Raw genomic sequence first — 12,500 nt, forward strand, 5'->3', positions numbered from 1 at the left:
CTCCTGTCACTGTCACTTTGAATCTGTCGTGGAGACTCGTTGCCATATTAGCCTGTTAGCTTCAGCTGGAATGCTAAGCTAGCTGATCCCAGAGCTGCCGGGGGAGGGGCGGGTCTCAGCCGGAGCGCTGCAGCTGATTGGACGGTTTGTCGGTGCGGCTCAATGTTCATTTGAAACGGCCGGGCTATTTAACTTCCTGAATGTCAATTAAAACAGTAAAACACATTCCAACAGAAGAGGCCACAGGCTAGCCATAGTTACACACACACACACACACACACACACACACACACACACTCACACACACACACACACACACACACACACACAATGGCCAAGGATCTGTATGTTACCAAGATGAAATCCTGGACGTTTATTGGACTTATTGCATCCAGCACATGTACACATAAAAAAATTACCTCACACACACACACACACACACACACACACACACACACACACACACACTCACACACACACACACACACACAGCTCTGTGTTCTACTGCAAAGGAAACCTGATTAGTTTTTCTTGATCTGATTACCTGGTCGTGTATGCAGCTCTGCTCCTGCCAGCAATCACACTAACAGCCTGTAACCACATTACAGTGTCTGCTTCACACACACACACACACACACACACACACACACACACACACTCAGTGTCTTACATCAGGGTATTCTTTCACAGGGACGTAGAGTTTCTCCTGCAGCTGGACGACGGGCCCGACGGCGTCCGGCAGCTCGCTGCTGCGCCGCTCCGAGCCGTTCAGCGTGTCGTTGTACATGTCCTTCCTCACACGGCTGATCTCTGCAACACAGAACATGCCACCTGTTAGCACAGCAGGAGAACACGCTAACATGTAGCAACATGTTAGCGTTGTTACACACACACACACGGACCGTCTCCAACACTGTGTCCTGCTCTCGATCAGGTCAGTGAGCGCCGTCCTGCTGGAGGCGAACCATCATAACACATCGGAACACTTGCTAACACTCAGTAACACTCGGTAACGCTCAGTAACACTCGGAAACACTCTGTAACACTTGGAAACACTGTGTTACACTCGGTAACGCTCTGTAACACTTGGAAACACTCTGTAACACTCGGTAACGCTCTGTAACACTCAGTAACACTTGGTAACGCTCGGTAACACTCGGTAACGCTCGGTAACACTCGGTAACGCTCGGTAACACTCGGTAACGCTCGGTAACACTCGGTAACGCTCTGTAACGCTCGGTAACGCTCAGTAACACTCGGTAACGCTCTGTAACACTCGGTAACGCTCTGTAACACTCGGTAACGCTCTGTAACACTCGGTAACTCTCTGTAACGCTCGGTAACGCTCAGTAACACTCGGTAACGCTCTGTAACACTCAGTAACACTCGGTAACGCTCGGTTACACTCGGTAACGCTCTGTAACACTTGGAAACACTCTGTAACACTCGGTAACGCTCTGTAACACTCAGTAACGCTCGGTAACGCTCGGTAACGCTCGGTAACGCTCTGTAACACTCGGTAACGCTCAGTAACACTCGGTAACTCGGTAACTCTCTGTAACACTCGGTAACACTCGGTAACGCTCGGTAACGCTCTGTAACGCTCGGTAACGCTCGGTAACGCTCGGTAACGCTCGGTAACGCTCAGTAACACTCGGTAACGCTCTGTAACACTCGGTAACGCTCAGTAACACTCGGTAACGCTCTGTAACACTCGGTAACGCTCTGTAACGCTCGGTAACTCTCTGTAACGCTCGGTAACGCTCAGTAACACTCGGTAACGCTCTGTAACACTCGGTAACGCTCTGTAACACTCGGTAACGCTCTGTAACACTCGGTAACGCTCAGTAACACTCGGTAACGCTCTGTAACACTCGGTAACTCTCTGTAACGCTCGGTAACGCTCAGTAACACTCGGTAACGCTCTGTAACACTCAGTAACACTCGGTAACGCTCGGTAACACTCGGTAACGCTCTGTAACACTCGGTAACGCTCAGTAACACTCGGTAACGCTCTGTAACACTCGGTAACTCTCTGTAACACTCGGTAACGCTCTGTAACACTCGGTAACTCTCTGTAACACTCTGTAACACTCGGTAACGCTTGGTAACGCTCGGTAACACTCTGTAACACTCTGTAACACTCGGTAACGCTCGGTAACGCTCAGTAACTCTCTGTAACACTCAGTTACACTCGGTAACGCTCGGTAACGCTCGGTAACACTCGTAACGCTCTGTAACGCTCTGTAACGCTCTGTAACACTCGGTAACTCTCGGTAACGCTCGGTAACGCTCGGTAACACTTGGAAACACTCTGTAACACTCTGTAACGCTCGGTAACGCTCGGTAATGCTCGGTAACGCTCGGTAATGCTCGGTAACACTCGGTAACGCTCGGTAACGCTCGGTAACACTCGGAAACACTCTGTAACGCTCAGTAACGCTCGGTAACGCTCGGTAATGCTCGGTAACACTCAGTAACGCTCGGTAACGCTCGGTAACACTTGGAAACACTCTGTAACGCTCGGTAACGCTCGGTAACGCTCGGTAACACTTGGAAACACTCTGTAACGCTCAGTAACGCTCGGTAACGCTCGGTAACACTCGGTAACGTTCGGTAACGCTCTGTAACACTCGGTAACACTCGGTAACACTCGGTAACGCTTTGTAACGCTTTGTAACACTCGGTAACGCTCAGTAACACTCGGTAACACTCGGTAACACTCGGTACAGTCAGCACACACTGCTCAGCGCTCTGCTGTCATTTCCTCTGATGAAAATAGAGGGAAAAACACATCAACTCATCTATTTCCTGTTTTCTGTCCAAAGTTCCCATTTTATCCTGCAACTCACTTCAAACGTCTACTGACCCCAGGACAGTTTCTGATGACCCCAGGACAGTTTCTGCTGACCCCAGGACAGTTTCTACTGACCTGAGAAAACTTTCTACACTCCTGAATTCTATCATAACATAAATGTATGAAAAGGAATTACAAGAGGAATTCTAGGAGGAAATTCCACAAGACAGAGGAAGAGCGAAAGCAGAAAAGCAGAAAACAGAAAAGAAACAGAATGAAAGAAAAAGAAAGAGTCTTCATATCAGAACTGCGACAGCAACCAGGCAGGAAGGAGAACATTAACAATATTTCATAACAGACTTCTAATCCCACAGAGCAGCCTTACACACAACACACACACACACACACACACACACACACACACACACACACACACACACACTAGGGCATTAATGTAAAGGTCGACCCGTCGAAACGCCGAAGAAAAAAAATGTGCCGACAATCCCCCCGTCATCACCAGACTTCCTGAACTGCACTCTCACTGTTGCTATGGAAACATGAAGATGTCCAGTCAGCTGATGCACACACTGAGACATAAACAACAGCAATGACAACAAACGTCAACAACAATAACAACGATAACAACAACAAAAATGACAACAACAATAACAATGACAACAGCAACAACAACAACAACAATAATAACAATGACAACAAATACAGCAACAACAACAATAATAACAACAACGACGGCGGCGGCGGCGGTGCAGCCCAGCTGGTCCTGACAGGTCATGTGACCCTCGAGTCCCGGCTGTTTGTTTCTACTTTCATTTCCCTGTAATTTTAGACTTTGGGGGAAATTTCCTTGTAATTTTTAATAATTTCCTGCTAATTTCCAGGTGATTTCTTTCTGATTTGCTCGTCGGCGTTTCTCCCCACATGTGTCTTCCTCGGGTTTCACCGGGTTAAACTGGTCTCACGCTGCAAGATGATTGGTTGCTGTGTTTGTAACTCTGTGATGTCACATCCTGTCAGGACTCTGTAGCTATCAGTTAACTGAACCGTGCAGCCGTTGCTATGGAGACGGCAGTGGAACTGAACCACTTTAAACTGCAGTGTGAACAGGCTCAGTCTGCTGGTGTCACCCTGACAACGGTTGCCATGATGCCCACATTTCTCCCTGACCTTTCACCTTCTCCACAGGCCTCATGTGCACAGCGACGCTGCCCCAGAGCATGCTGGGAGATTTAATGAAGCTGTCTGGCTGATGTTCAGACGCAGACATAAATCCAGTTTACACACACACACACACACTTCAGTTAATGTTTTATCTGATCGCTGTTAACACATCTGTCTGGAGCTGATCTACACCTGAGACTGAAGTGTGTGTGTGTGTGTGTGTGTGTGTGTGTGTGTGTGTGTGGTCTCTAACTCAAGGCCTGTGAGATGACTTTTCAATTTCTGTTCACTCTGTCGTGGTTCCGTATCGCCCACAACACTGATCCTACAACTCCCAGCATGCACTGCAGCATCCTGCGCTGTCAGCACCACAGAAGACCTGCGAGGCCCCGCCTCCTCTGCCTCCTCCTCCTGATGAGCTCATCAGCAGCTCAGATCGCCTCCGTCAACACAGCTGTTAGCTAGTTAGCTCATTAGCAAGTGAGCTAACAGCAGAGTCAAAGGGAAAAGTGGAAGCAGGTGTTTTCAGGACAGGTGGCAGGCAGAGCTGCCAACACCCCCGTTTTTCCCGGGTTTCTCCCGCACTTTAGACTCATCTCCTGCCGCCCTCCCGTTTTGTCTTTTGTCCCCGGGAATCTCCCGTAATTTACACGCCCCAATTTTGTTTGTTAATAATAACGAGAAGCGCACAATAACAAAGATTTTATTTTGAAAGCTCAGACCAGAAGCCACCACAGCTCCATTAATTTAACAGAAGCTGAAACACAGTTTATCAGTCTCACCTGTGGAGCTCAGCAAACATCATCACCCTGATCACCTGCTGATCTTTTTTAATTTAACCTTTATATAACCAGGCAGGTCAATTAAGAACACATTCTTATTTACAATGACGGCCTGGCAAGAGGACAAAAGGACCTCTTGAAGGGAAGGGGGCAAGGGGATAAAGAAAAAGTAAAGAAAGACGGAAAAAAATTACAAAAGGACATTGTACAAACAGGTAGCAGAACAGGCTTGTTAACAGTTTAGATCTAAAAAAAAAAAACAATTGCAGGTGTGTTTACACAATTCAGCAATAGACACTTTAAGGGAAAAAGCATTAAGGGAAATCAACTTGTCTAATTTCAGCGATTTTTGCAGCTCGTTCCAACTCCTGGGAGCAGCAGATTGGAAGGAGAACTGACCAAAAGAGGTATTAACTCAGGGAACATATAGTGAGATATGACGGGCGGAAAATTTTAATAAGCAGAACAAGTAAGATGGAGTCAGACCAAGGACAGTTTTGAGTGTGAGCCAATGGATATGACGACGGGTGTGTAATGATGGCCAATTTGCTGATGTATACAGATCACAATGATGAGTTGAATATGGAGCGTTTGTGGCAAATCTGATTGAGGAGTGGTACAGAACATCAAGACGTTCAAGGACTTTCTTGTTAGCATGTCTGTAGATGACATCACCATAATCGAACAGTGGGAGGATGGTCATCTGGGCAAGGGAACATTTTGCAGAGTGAGTAAAGCATGTGCGATTCCTATACAAGAAAGCAAGTCTAGCTTTCACTTTTGACTGGAGATGTAGTAAATGTTGAGAAAAAGAAAGTGAACGGTCTAGCCAGAAACCAAGGTATTTATAAGAGGAGACTGTATCGAGTGCTGATCCATTTGGAGTTGTGATGTTTCCAGGAGCACTAACAGATGTTTTACCAAACCACATGATTTTTGTTTTCGATGTGTTCAGGACAAGGTTGAGGGTAGAGCAAGCTGCCTGTATGCTATTAAAGCTGTCCTGAAGAGAGCACAGAACAGCATCAGGTGAGGGTCCGACTGAATATAAGACTGTGTCATCTGCATACAAATGGATATTTGAATTTCCTACTGTACTAGCAATGTTATTAATGTATAAGGAAAACAAAGTTGAGCCAAGAATGGAGCCCTGGGGGACGCCTTTAGTGACAGGTAAAGGCTGTGACAAGTGGTGATCTGATTTGACACACTGGGTTCTACCAGACATACAGTGAGAAAACCACATTAAGGAGTGGTTGCTAACACCAATGTTATTAAGTCTGTCTCTGAGTATTGCGTGGTCAACTGTATCAAATGCTTTAGCCAAATCAATAAAAATTGCAGCACAGTGTTGTTTGGAATCAAGTGTGGTAATGATGTCATTGAGGACTTTAAGAGTTGCAGTGACACAGCCATGCCCACACCGGAAACCAGATTGGAGCATGCTTATTGATGATGGTACTGAAATCATTATAAAACAGGTTCCGTGCATCATCAGTAGAGGGGATCAGACTGATTCTATGCCAATTTATAGTGGATAGGTCACGCAGAAAGGCTTGTTCATTGAAATTTTTTAAAAAGAGTTTGTGGCAGATCAGAGGTGTATTTTTAACAGAAAACTTTGCATGAATACAAGCTGAGATCATTACAAAAAAAACCCAGAACGATACATGTGAGGAGAATTAGTGAGAATTACATTGATGAGTGTTGCCTTTTCTGATTGCTTGTTATCATATCTTGTCGGAGAAGAAATAATTTGTGATAGATTAAGAGAATCGAGTTGGAGAGAAACCTTATCTGGTAGTTTCAACATATCCCAGTTAAGGTCTCCTAATAAGACAAACTCAGACCTAAGGTGAGGGGCAAGGAGACAGCTTAAAGCTGGGAGGGCATCAACAGCAGCAGATGGTGGACGATAACACCCAGCTACTTTAAGACAAGAGCTGTTTGAGAGCTTAATCTGTAAGATCAACAGATCAAATTGTTTGGGCACAGATTTAGATGAGATCACAGAACACTGAAGGTGGTCTTTGGTGTAGATAGAAACTCCACCGCCTCTAGAGGATCTATCCTGTCTGAATATGTTATAGCCAGACAGATTGACTTCTGAGTTATTGATGCTCTTTTTGAGCCAGGTTTCAGAAATTACTAGTAGATCAGGATTGGCAGAGTGAACCCAGACTTTCAACTGATCAAGCTTTGGTAATAGAATGACTTCTAGAATTAATGTGGAGGAACCCCAAGTTTTTACGAGAACAGAAGTCAGAAAAGCAAAACTCATTGATGTTCAGGCTACTAACAGGAGAACCTATGTTATCACACATGCTGGAAACAGGAATATCTGGGTCTGGGTGAACATGGACATTCCTAGAAATCATTAGTAATAGCATAATCAAGGCATGACTTAGGACAGAAAAGCTTTTGCGATTTTGAGGAGATTTTTTCTTAACAGTCCGATTTGCAGACAGATCCACTGACTTATGAAGAATCCTCATGATGTAACATGAACATAATGCCACCAAGGGAGTCTTATCGTGAGAAAAACCAAATGTCCTTGTGGCAAAGAGTGAATCACTATTACGTACATGCAAGTATGGTGTGTTATAATCTGTCACACGGACAGATATATGTATTGATTCACTATGATTAAAAATTCTAAAAGTGTGCTGACTTGGTAAAAAAAAAATAAAGAAAGCAATGAGAAAATGAAACAGATTAGCCATGGTTACTTGGTGTTAAGCTGATGGCAGGGATCCAAACTGTAGGCACATCAGATGGAAAATGCGGGCCGAGGCTGCAGCAGCGGAGGGGTCCCAGGCCGGAAGCCACAGCAGGTGGAGAATACAGGCTGAGACTGGAGGCTAGCTCAGAGGAGGCCCAGGGCCCGGATTGTCAATCCGTCAAAAATCACTTTACATGTTGTCCATCCAAGCTTTAAAACTCTTCACCATATATTACTTGGATACTTGATTAAGATCTATGATTTAAGTGTTTAAAAGGTCCAGAAAATATAATAAAATACTAAAATGTTTTCAATGCCTTGCCAGAGTTCATGCTTGCTTGTTCCAGTTCCTACAAACAGGAAACAGGAAGGAATTATCACCTGCTGATCACCTGCTGATCACCCTGATCATCTGCTGATCACCTGCTGATCACCTGCTGATCACGTGCTGATCACCCTGATCACCTGCTGATCACCTGCTGATCAACAGGAAGCCTGTCAGTGACTCGTTTAGCCTGACTTTGTCTCACTGGACACTCTCAGTAAAATCTCAGTTCCTTGCTGAGACTTGGGAAGGTTCCACCTCCAGAAGTTCTCAGAAGACTTGTCCATCACAGACGACAAGGAGAAGACCAGCAGATACCTTCAGCTCAACATCAGGAGAACCAACCTGTCACCAGGAGGCGCTGCAGCTCAACAGCAACTTGGACTGGCGGGACGAAACTGAGGCTCTTCAAGACAGAGAGGCTGCTGTTCCTGAGGAGGTTCCTCCAGGCCTGCAGGGGGCAGTGTGATGTTCCTCCAGGCCTGCAGGGGGCGGTGTGATGTTCCTCCGGCCTGCAGGGGGCGGTGTGATGTTCCTCCAGGCCTGCAGGGGGCGGTGTGATGTTCCTCCGGCCTGCAGGGGGCGGTGTGATGTTCCTCCGGCCTGCAGGGGGCGGTGTGATGTTCCTCCAGCCTGCAGGGGGCAGTGTTCTCTCTGTGTTGGGATGGAACTGCACGGTGAGGAGGCAGTGATGAAGACGAGGATGAGGAGGAGCTTGGTCTTGTTTCCAGGAAAGAGAAGAGCTGGCAGCAGGTGGCGCTGTTCTGCCATCTCAGGTGGGTTATTACAGACTTAACAGTGGCTTCCAGCATACTGTGTGTGTGTGTGTGTGTGTGTGTGTGTGTGTGTGTGTGTGTGTGTGGCCGCACGGTGATGATTAAACTGTCAGGGTGATTTATGAACGCTGGTATTACAGCAGCAGCCGGACGCTGTCAGCTTTCGAAAAACTCCTTCAACCAATCAATTTCCTGATCTGACCCGCCGGCCTGATCCCTGCACACACACACACACACACACACACACACACACACACACACAAACTCAGACTGAGTCAGCCGGTGTGTGTGAGTGTGTGTGTGTGTGTGTGAGGGGGAGGAGCCTCGCTGAGTGACCATCTGTTCTCAGTGTGTGTGACGGTCCTCTGTTCCACTTCCTGTGGTTCCGTCCACAGAACCAGAACACAGCAGAACCGTTCTTTCCCGCTCAGATCGCCAGGCGGGTGAACACGCCTCCGTCCCAGCTGGTGATCTGAGCGCCGCACACACACACACACACACACACACACACACACACACACACACACACACACACACACAAACACACACACACACACACACACACACACACACACACATCACACCATGTTGGGTCGACTGGAAGATGTTGTTACATAGAGGTGTGTGTGTGTGTGTGTGTGTGTGTGTGTGTGTGTGGAGCAGGTGCTGCCTCAGGAGGAGCTGACAGTCCAGAGAGGAGGAGAAGGAGGAGGAGGAGGAGGAGGAGGAGAAGGAGGTAGAGGAAGAGGTAGAGAGGGACCTGAAGAAGTGATAGCACCTGAACAAAGAAGAAGAATGACTGTGTGCTGTGTTTGTGCTGAGGTTTGGCTGAACTCTCAGTGCAGCTTCCCTCAGCGTCCTGTTTGTCTGCACACAACAAAACCACTGTTTGCTGCTGATTGTCCTTGTTCACTCACATGTTACTGGAACTGAGTGTTTGGGAAGGAATCAGTATTTTCAGTCTGCAGCATCAGTGTTGTGAAGTACTTGGTACGTTTATAGTACTTGTGTACTTTCTCTGTATACCTCAAAGTAATCATGAAGAATGTATTGGGTTTGTCAGTATATTTTTGTCATCTAAATTATCCCATAACCATGCTCTCAAACAATATTTCTGAATAAATTCCATCACTATTTCTTAAAAAAGGGTTTTTACCAATGTGTTTTGAATTTATTACAGTATAGGGTTAGTATATATATTAGTTATATTAGTTAGTATACAGTAGTATGGAACAGATGGAAACAGAGTACGATCACTGAAAGACTGTGTTTGTGACGTGAGAACAAAATCAGATTTTTTTGTCTTTGGCTGATATGTTTCATGTTGCAGACAAACTGGGTGTTGTGCAGAGTGGCTGTGCTGTTTGGTTCATTGTGTGACGTGTTTAGAAAAAAGGAGCTGTTTTCAAAATTGTGTGTAAACAATTGAAAAAAACTGTAATCACCTCAGCTCGAATCCATGAAACCGCTGAGTCAAATAACTCCAACCTCACGTCTGCACACCCTAACCCTAACCCTAATCCTAATCCTAACCCTAACCCTAACCCTAACCCTAATCCTAATCCTAATCCTAATCCTAATCCTAATCCTAACCCTAACCCTAACACACAAGCCTGTTTCCTTTTGCTTCTTTCCAGCAGAAAAAGCCGCATCTCTCTGTTCCCACGCGGAACGTGTTTCCAGACGTTCCTGTGACGTTCTGGCTGCGCCGCTTCAGATTCAAAAGCTTTGCTTTCATTTTTGTTCCAGCTGTTGTCTTCGGCCACCAAAACAGTTTTTCATTTTCCTCTCAAATCTCCTTCACTCCGCCTCAAATCAAACAGAACTTCACTCTCATCACCACGGCAACACGGCGAGAACTCGTTAACCTCTTAACGAGCAGAGCGGGAGGCCACGCCCCCTCTGTTACAGCTGATCTTGACGTGATGAAAGTTGAGGAGGAACAAACCATCAGATCTGATCCAGACAGACTCATATTACAGTGTTGCTCAAGAGCACTTCAGCAGGTCACATGATGCTCCTGATCTCCTGAAGGCCACACAGACGACAGCAGAACAATCAAACCCCGCCCCCTCGTTAGCCGGGACTTAACGAGCTCGTTAGAAAGACAGAACGTCTCTCGATTTGGAGTTTTAGTGGAAGAAGAACTGAGGCCGAGCAGCCTGATGACAGAACCTGCTGTTCTGCTGTGTTCTGTTCTGTTCTGCTGTGTTCTGTTCTGTTCTGTTCTGCTGTGTTCTGTTCTGTTCTGTTCTGTTCTGTTGTGTTCTGCTGTGTTCTGTTCTGTTGTGTTCTGTTCTGTTGTGTTCTGCTGTGTTCTGTTCTGTTCTGTTCTGTTCTGCTGTGTTCTGTTCTATTCTGTTCTGTTCTGTTCTGTTCTGTTGTGTTCTGTTCTGTTGTGTTCTGCTGTGTTCTGTTCTGTTGTGTTCTGTTCTGTTGTGTTCTGCTGTGTTCTGTTCTGTTCTGTTCTGTTCTGCTGTGTTCTGTTCTGTTCTGCTGTGTTCTGTTCTGTTGTGTTCTGTTCTGCTGTGTTCTGTTCTGTTCTGCTGTGTTCTGTTCTGTTCTGTTCTGCTGTGTTCTGTTCTGTTGTGTTCTGTTCTGCTGTGTTCTGTTCTGCTGTGTTTTGTTCTGTTCTGCTGTGTTCTGTTCTGTTCTGCTGTGTTCTGCTGTGTTTTGTTCTGTTCTGTTCTGCTGTGTTCTGCTGTGTTCTGTTCTGCTGTGTTCTGTTCTGTTCTGTTCTGCTGTGTTCTGCTGTGTTTTGTTCTGTTCTGCTGTGTTCTGCTGTGTTCTGTTCTGCTGTGTTCTGTTCTGTTCTGTTCTGCTGTGTTCTGCTGTGTTCTCTTCTGCTGTGTTTTGTTCTGTTCTGCTGTGTTCTGTTCTGCTGTGTTCTGCTGTGTTCTGTTCTGTTCTGTTCTGCTGTGTTCTGCTGTGTACTGTTCTGCTGTGTTCTGTTCTGTTCTGTTCTGCTGTGTTCTGCTGTGTTCTGTTCTGCTGTGTTCTGTTCTGTTCTGTTATGCTGTGTTCTGCTGTGTTTTGTTCTGTTCTGCTGTGTTCTGTTCTGTTCTGCTGTGTTCTGCTGTGTTCTGTTCTGCAGTGTTTTGTTCTGTTCTGCTGTGTTCTGCTGTGTTCTGCTGTGTTCTGTTCTGTTCTGTTATGCTGTTTTCTGCTGTGTTTTGTTCTGTTCTGCTGTGTTTTGTTCTGTTCTTCTGTGTTCTGCTGTGTTCTGTTCTGTTCTGCTGTGTTCTGCTGTGTTCTGTTCTGCAGTGTTCTGCTGTGTTCTGCTGTGTTCTGCTGTGTTCTGTTTGCACAGCATCAAATCAGAGAACAGAAGCAGCACATGGTGACAGTGCTAACACTTTAGAAGAACCCTCATTAATAAATGGTAATTTTATAGTTAATTAAACTCTGTGTGATGGTTATTTTACAGTAAACAAACAATGAAAGGAGGATTAATGTTTACTTCTAATAGTGAACTGTACATAACTATAACTATAACTATATACATTAAGCAGTTTATTGTAAAATAATTAATTAACTATATGACGTATTCATGATTACCCAACGATTTGTAAACCTTTAAGAGATCTTCTGTAAAACATAAACAAACAGCATGTGAGAAGCTCCGCCCCCTGCCAGCTGTGCTGCTCAATTCAAAAAACACGTCTGTGCATATTTGTAGTGCTTCTACATGTTAATTAGTGCCACGCCCCTTTTTGACTGCAGGGTCTGAACGGTGAATCAGGTCAGACCTGCTCACAGTTTTGTGACGACGTGGGAATCAACTTAAAAGTTATCGACCTCATCGTGATAGGCCACACCCACTGAACAACCTTCATACCAGATTTGGTGGAAATCTGATCATGTGTTTGGAAGTTATGCCGCCTCGTGACGGACAGAGGGGCGGAGACACGCCGGCTCC

At 45.8% G+C, this 12,500-nt stretch overlaps 1 protein-coding gene across 3 annotated transcripts in view; it reads right to left on the reverse strand.

Moving 5' to 3' along the window:
• Nucleotides 1-12,500, reverse strand: part of qkib (QKI, KH domain containing, RNA binding b) — a 60,896-nt gene that overhangs the window by 41,291 nt on the left and 7,105 nt on the right. For all 3 annotated transcript variants that reach the window (XM_030071284.1, XM_030071285.1, XM_030071283.1), the window contains exon 2: nucleotides 671-810. In XM_030071284.1, the coding sequence (XP_029927144.1) occupies nucleotides 671-810 (140 nt within the window). The remainder of the gene's footprint in view (nucleotides 1-670; nucleotides 811-12,500) is intronic.

This window comes from Myripristis murdjan, chromosome 15, assembly GCF_902150065.1.
Source record: "Myripristis murdjan chromosome 15, fMyrMur1.1, whole genome shotgun sequence".
Taxonomy (NCBI): domain Eukaryota; kingdom Metazoa; phylum Chordata; class Actinopteri; order Holocentriformes; family Holocentridae; genus Myripristis; species Myripristis murdjan.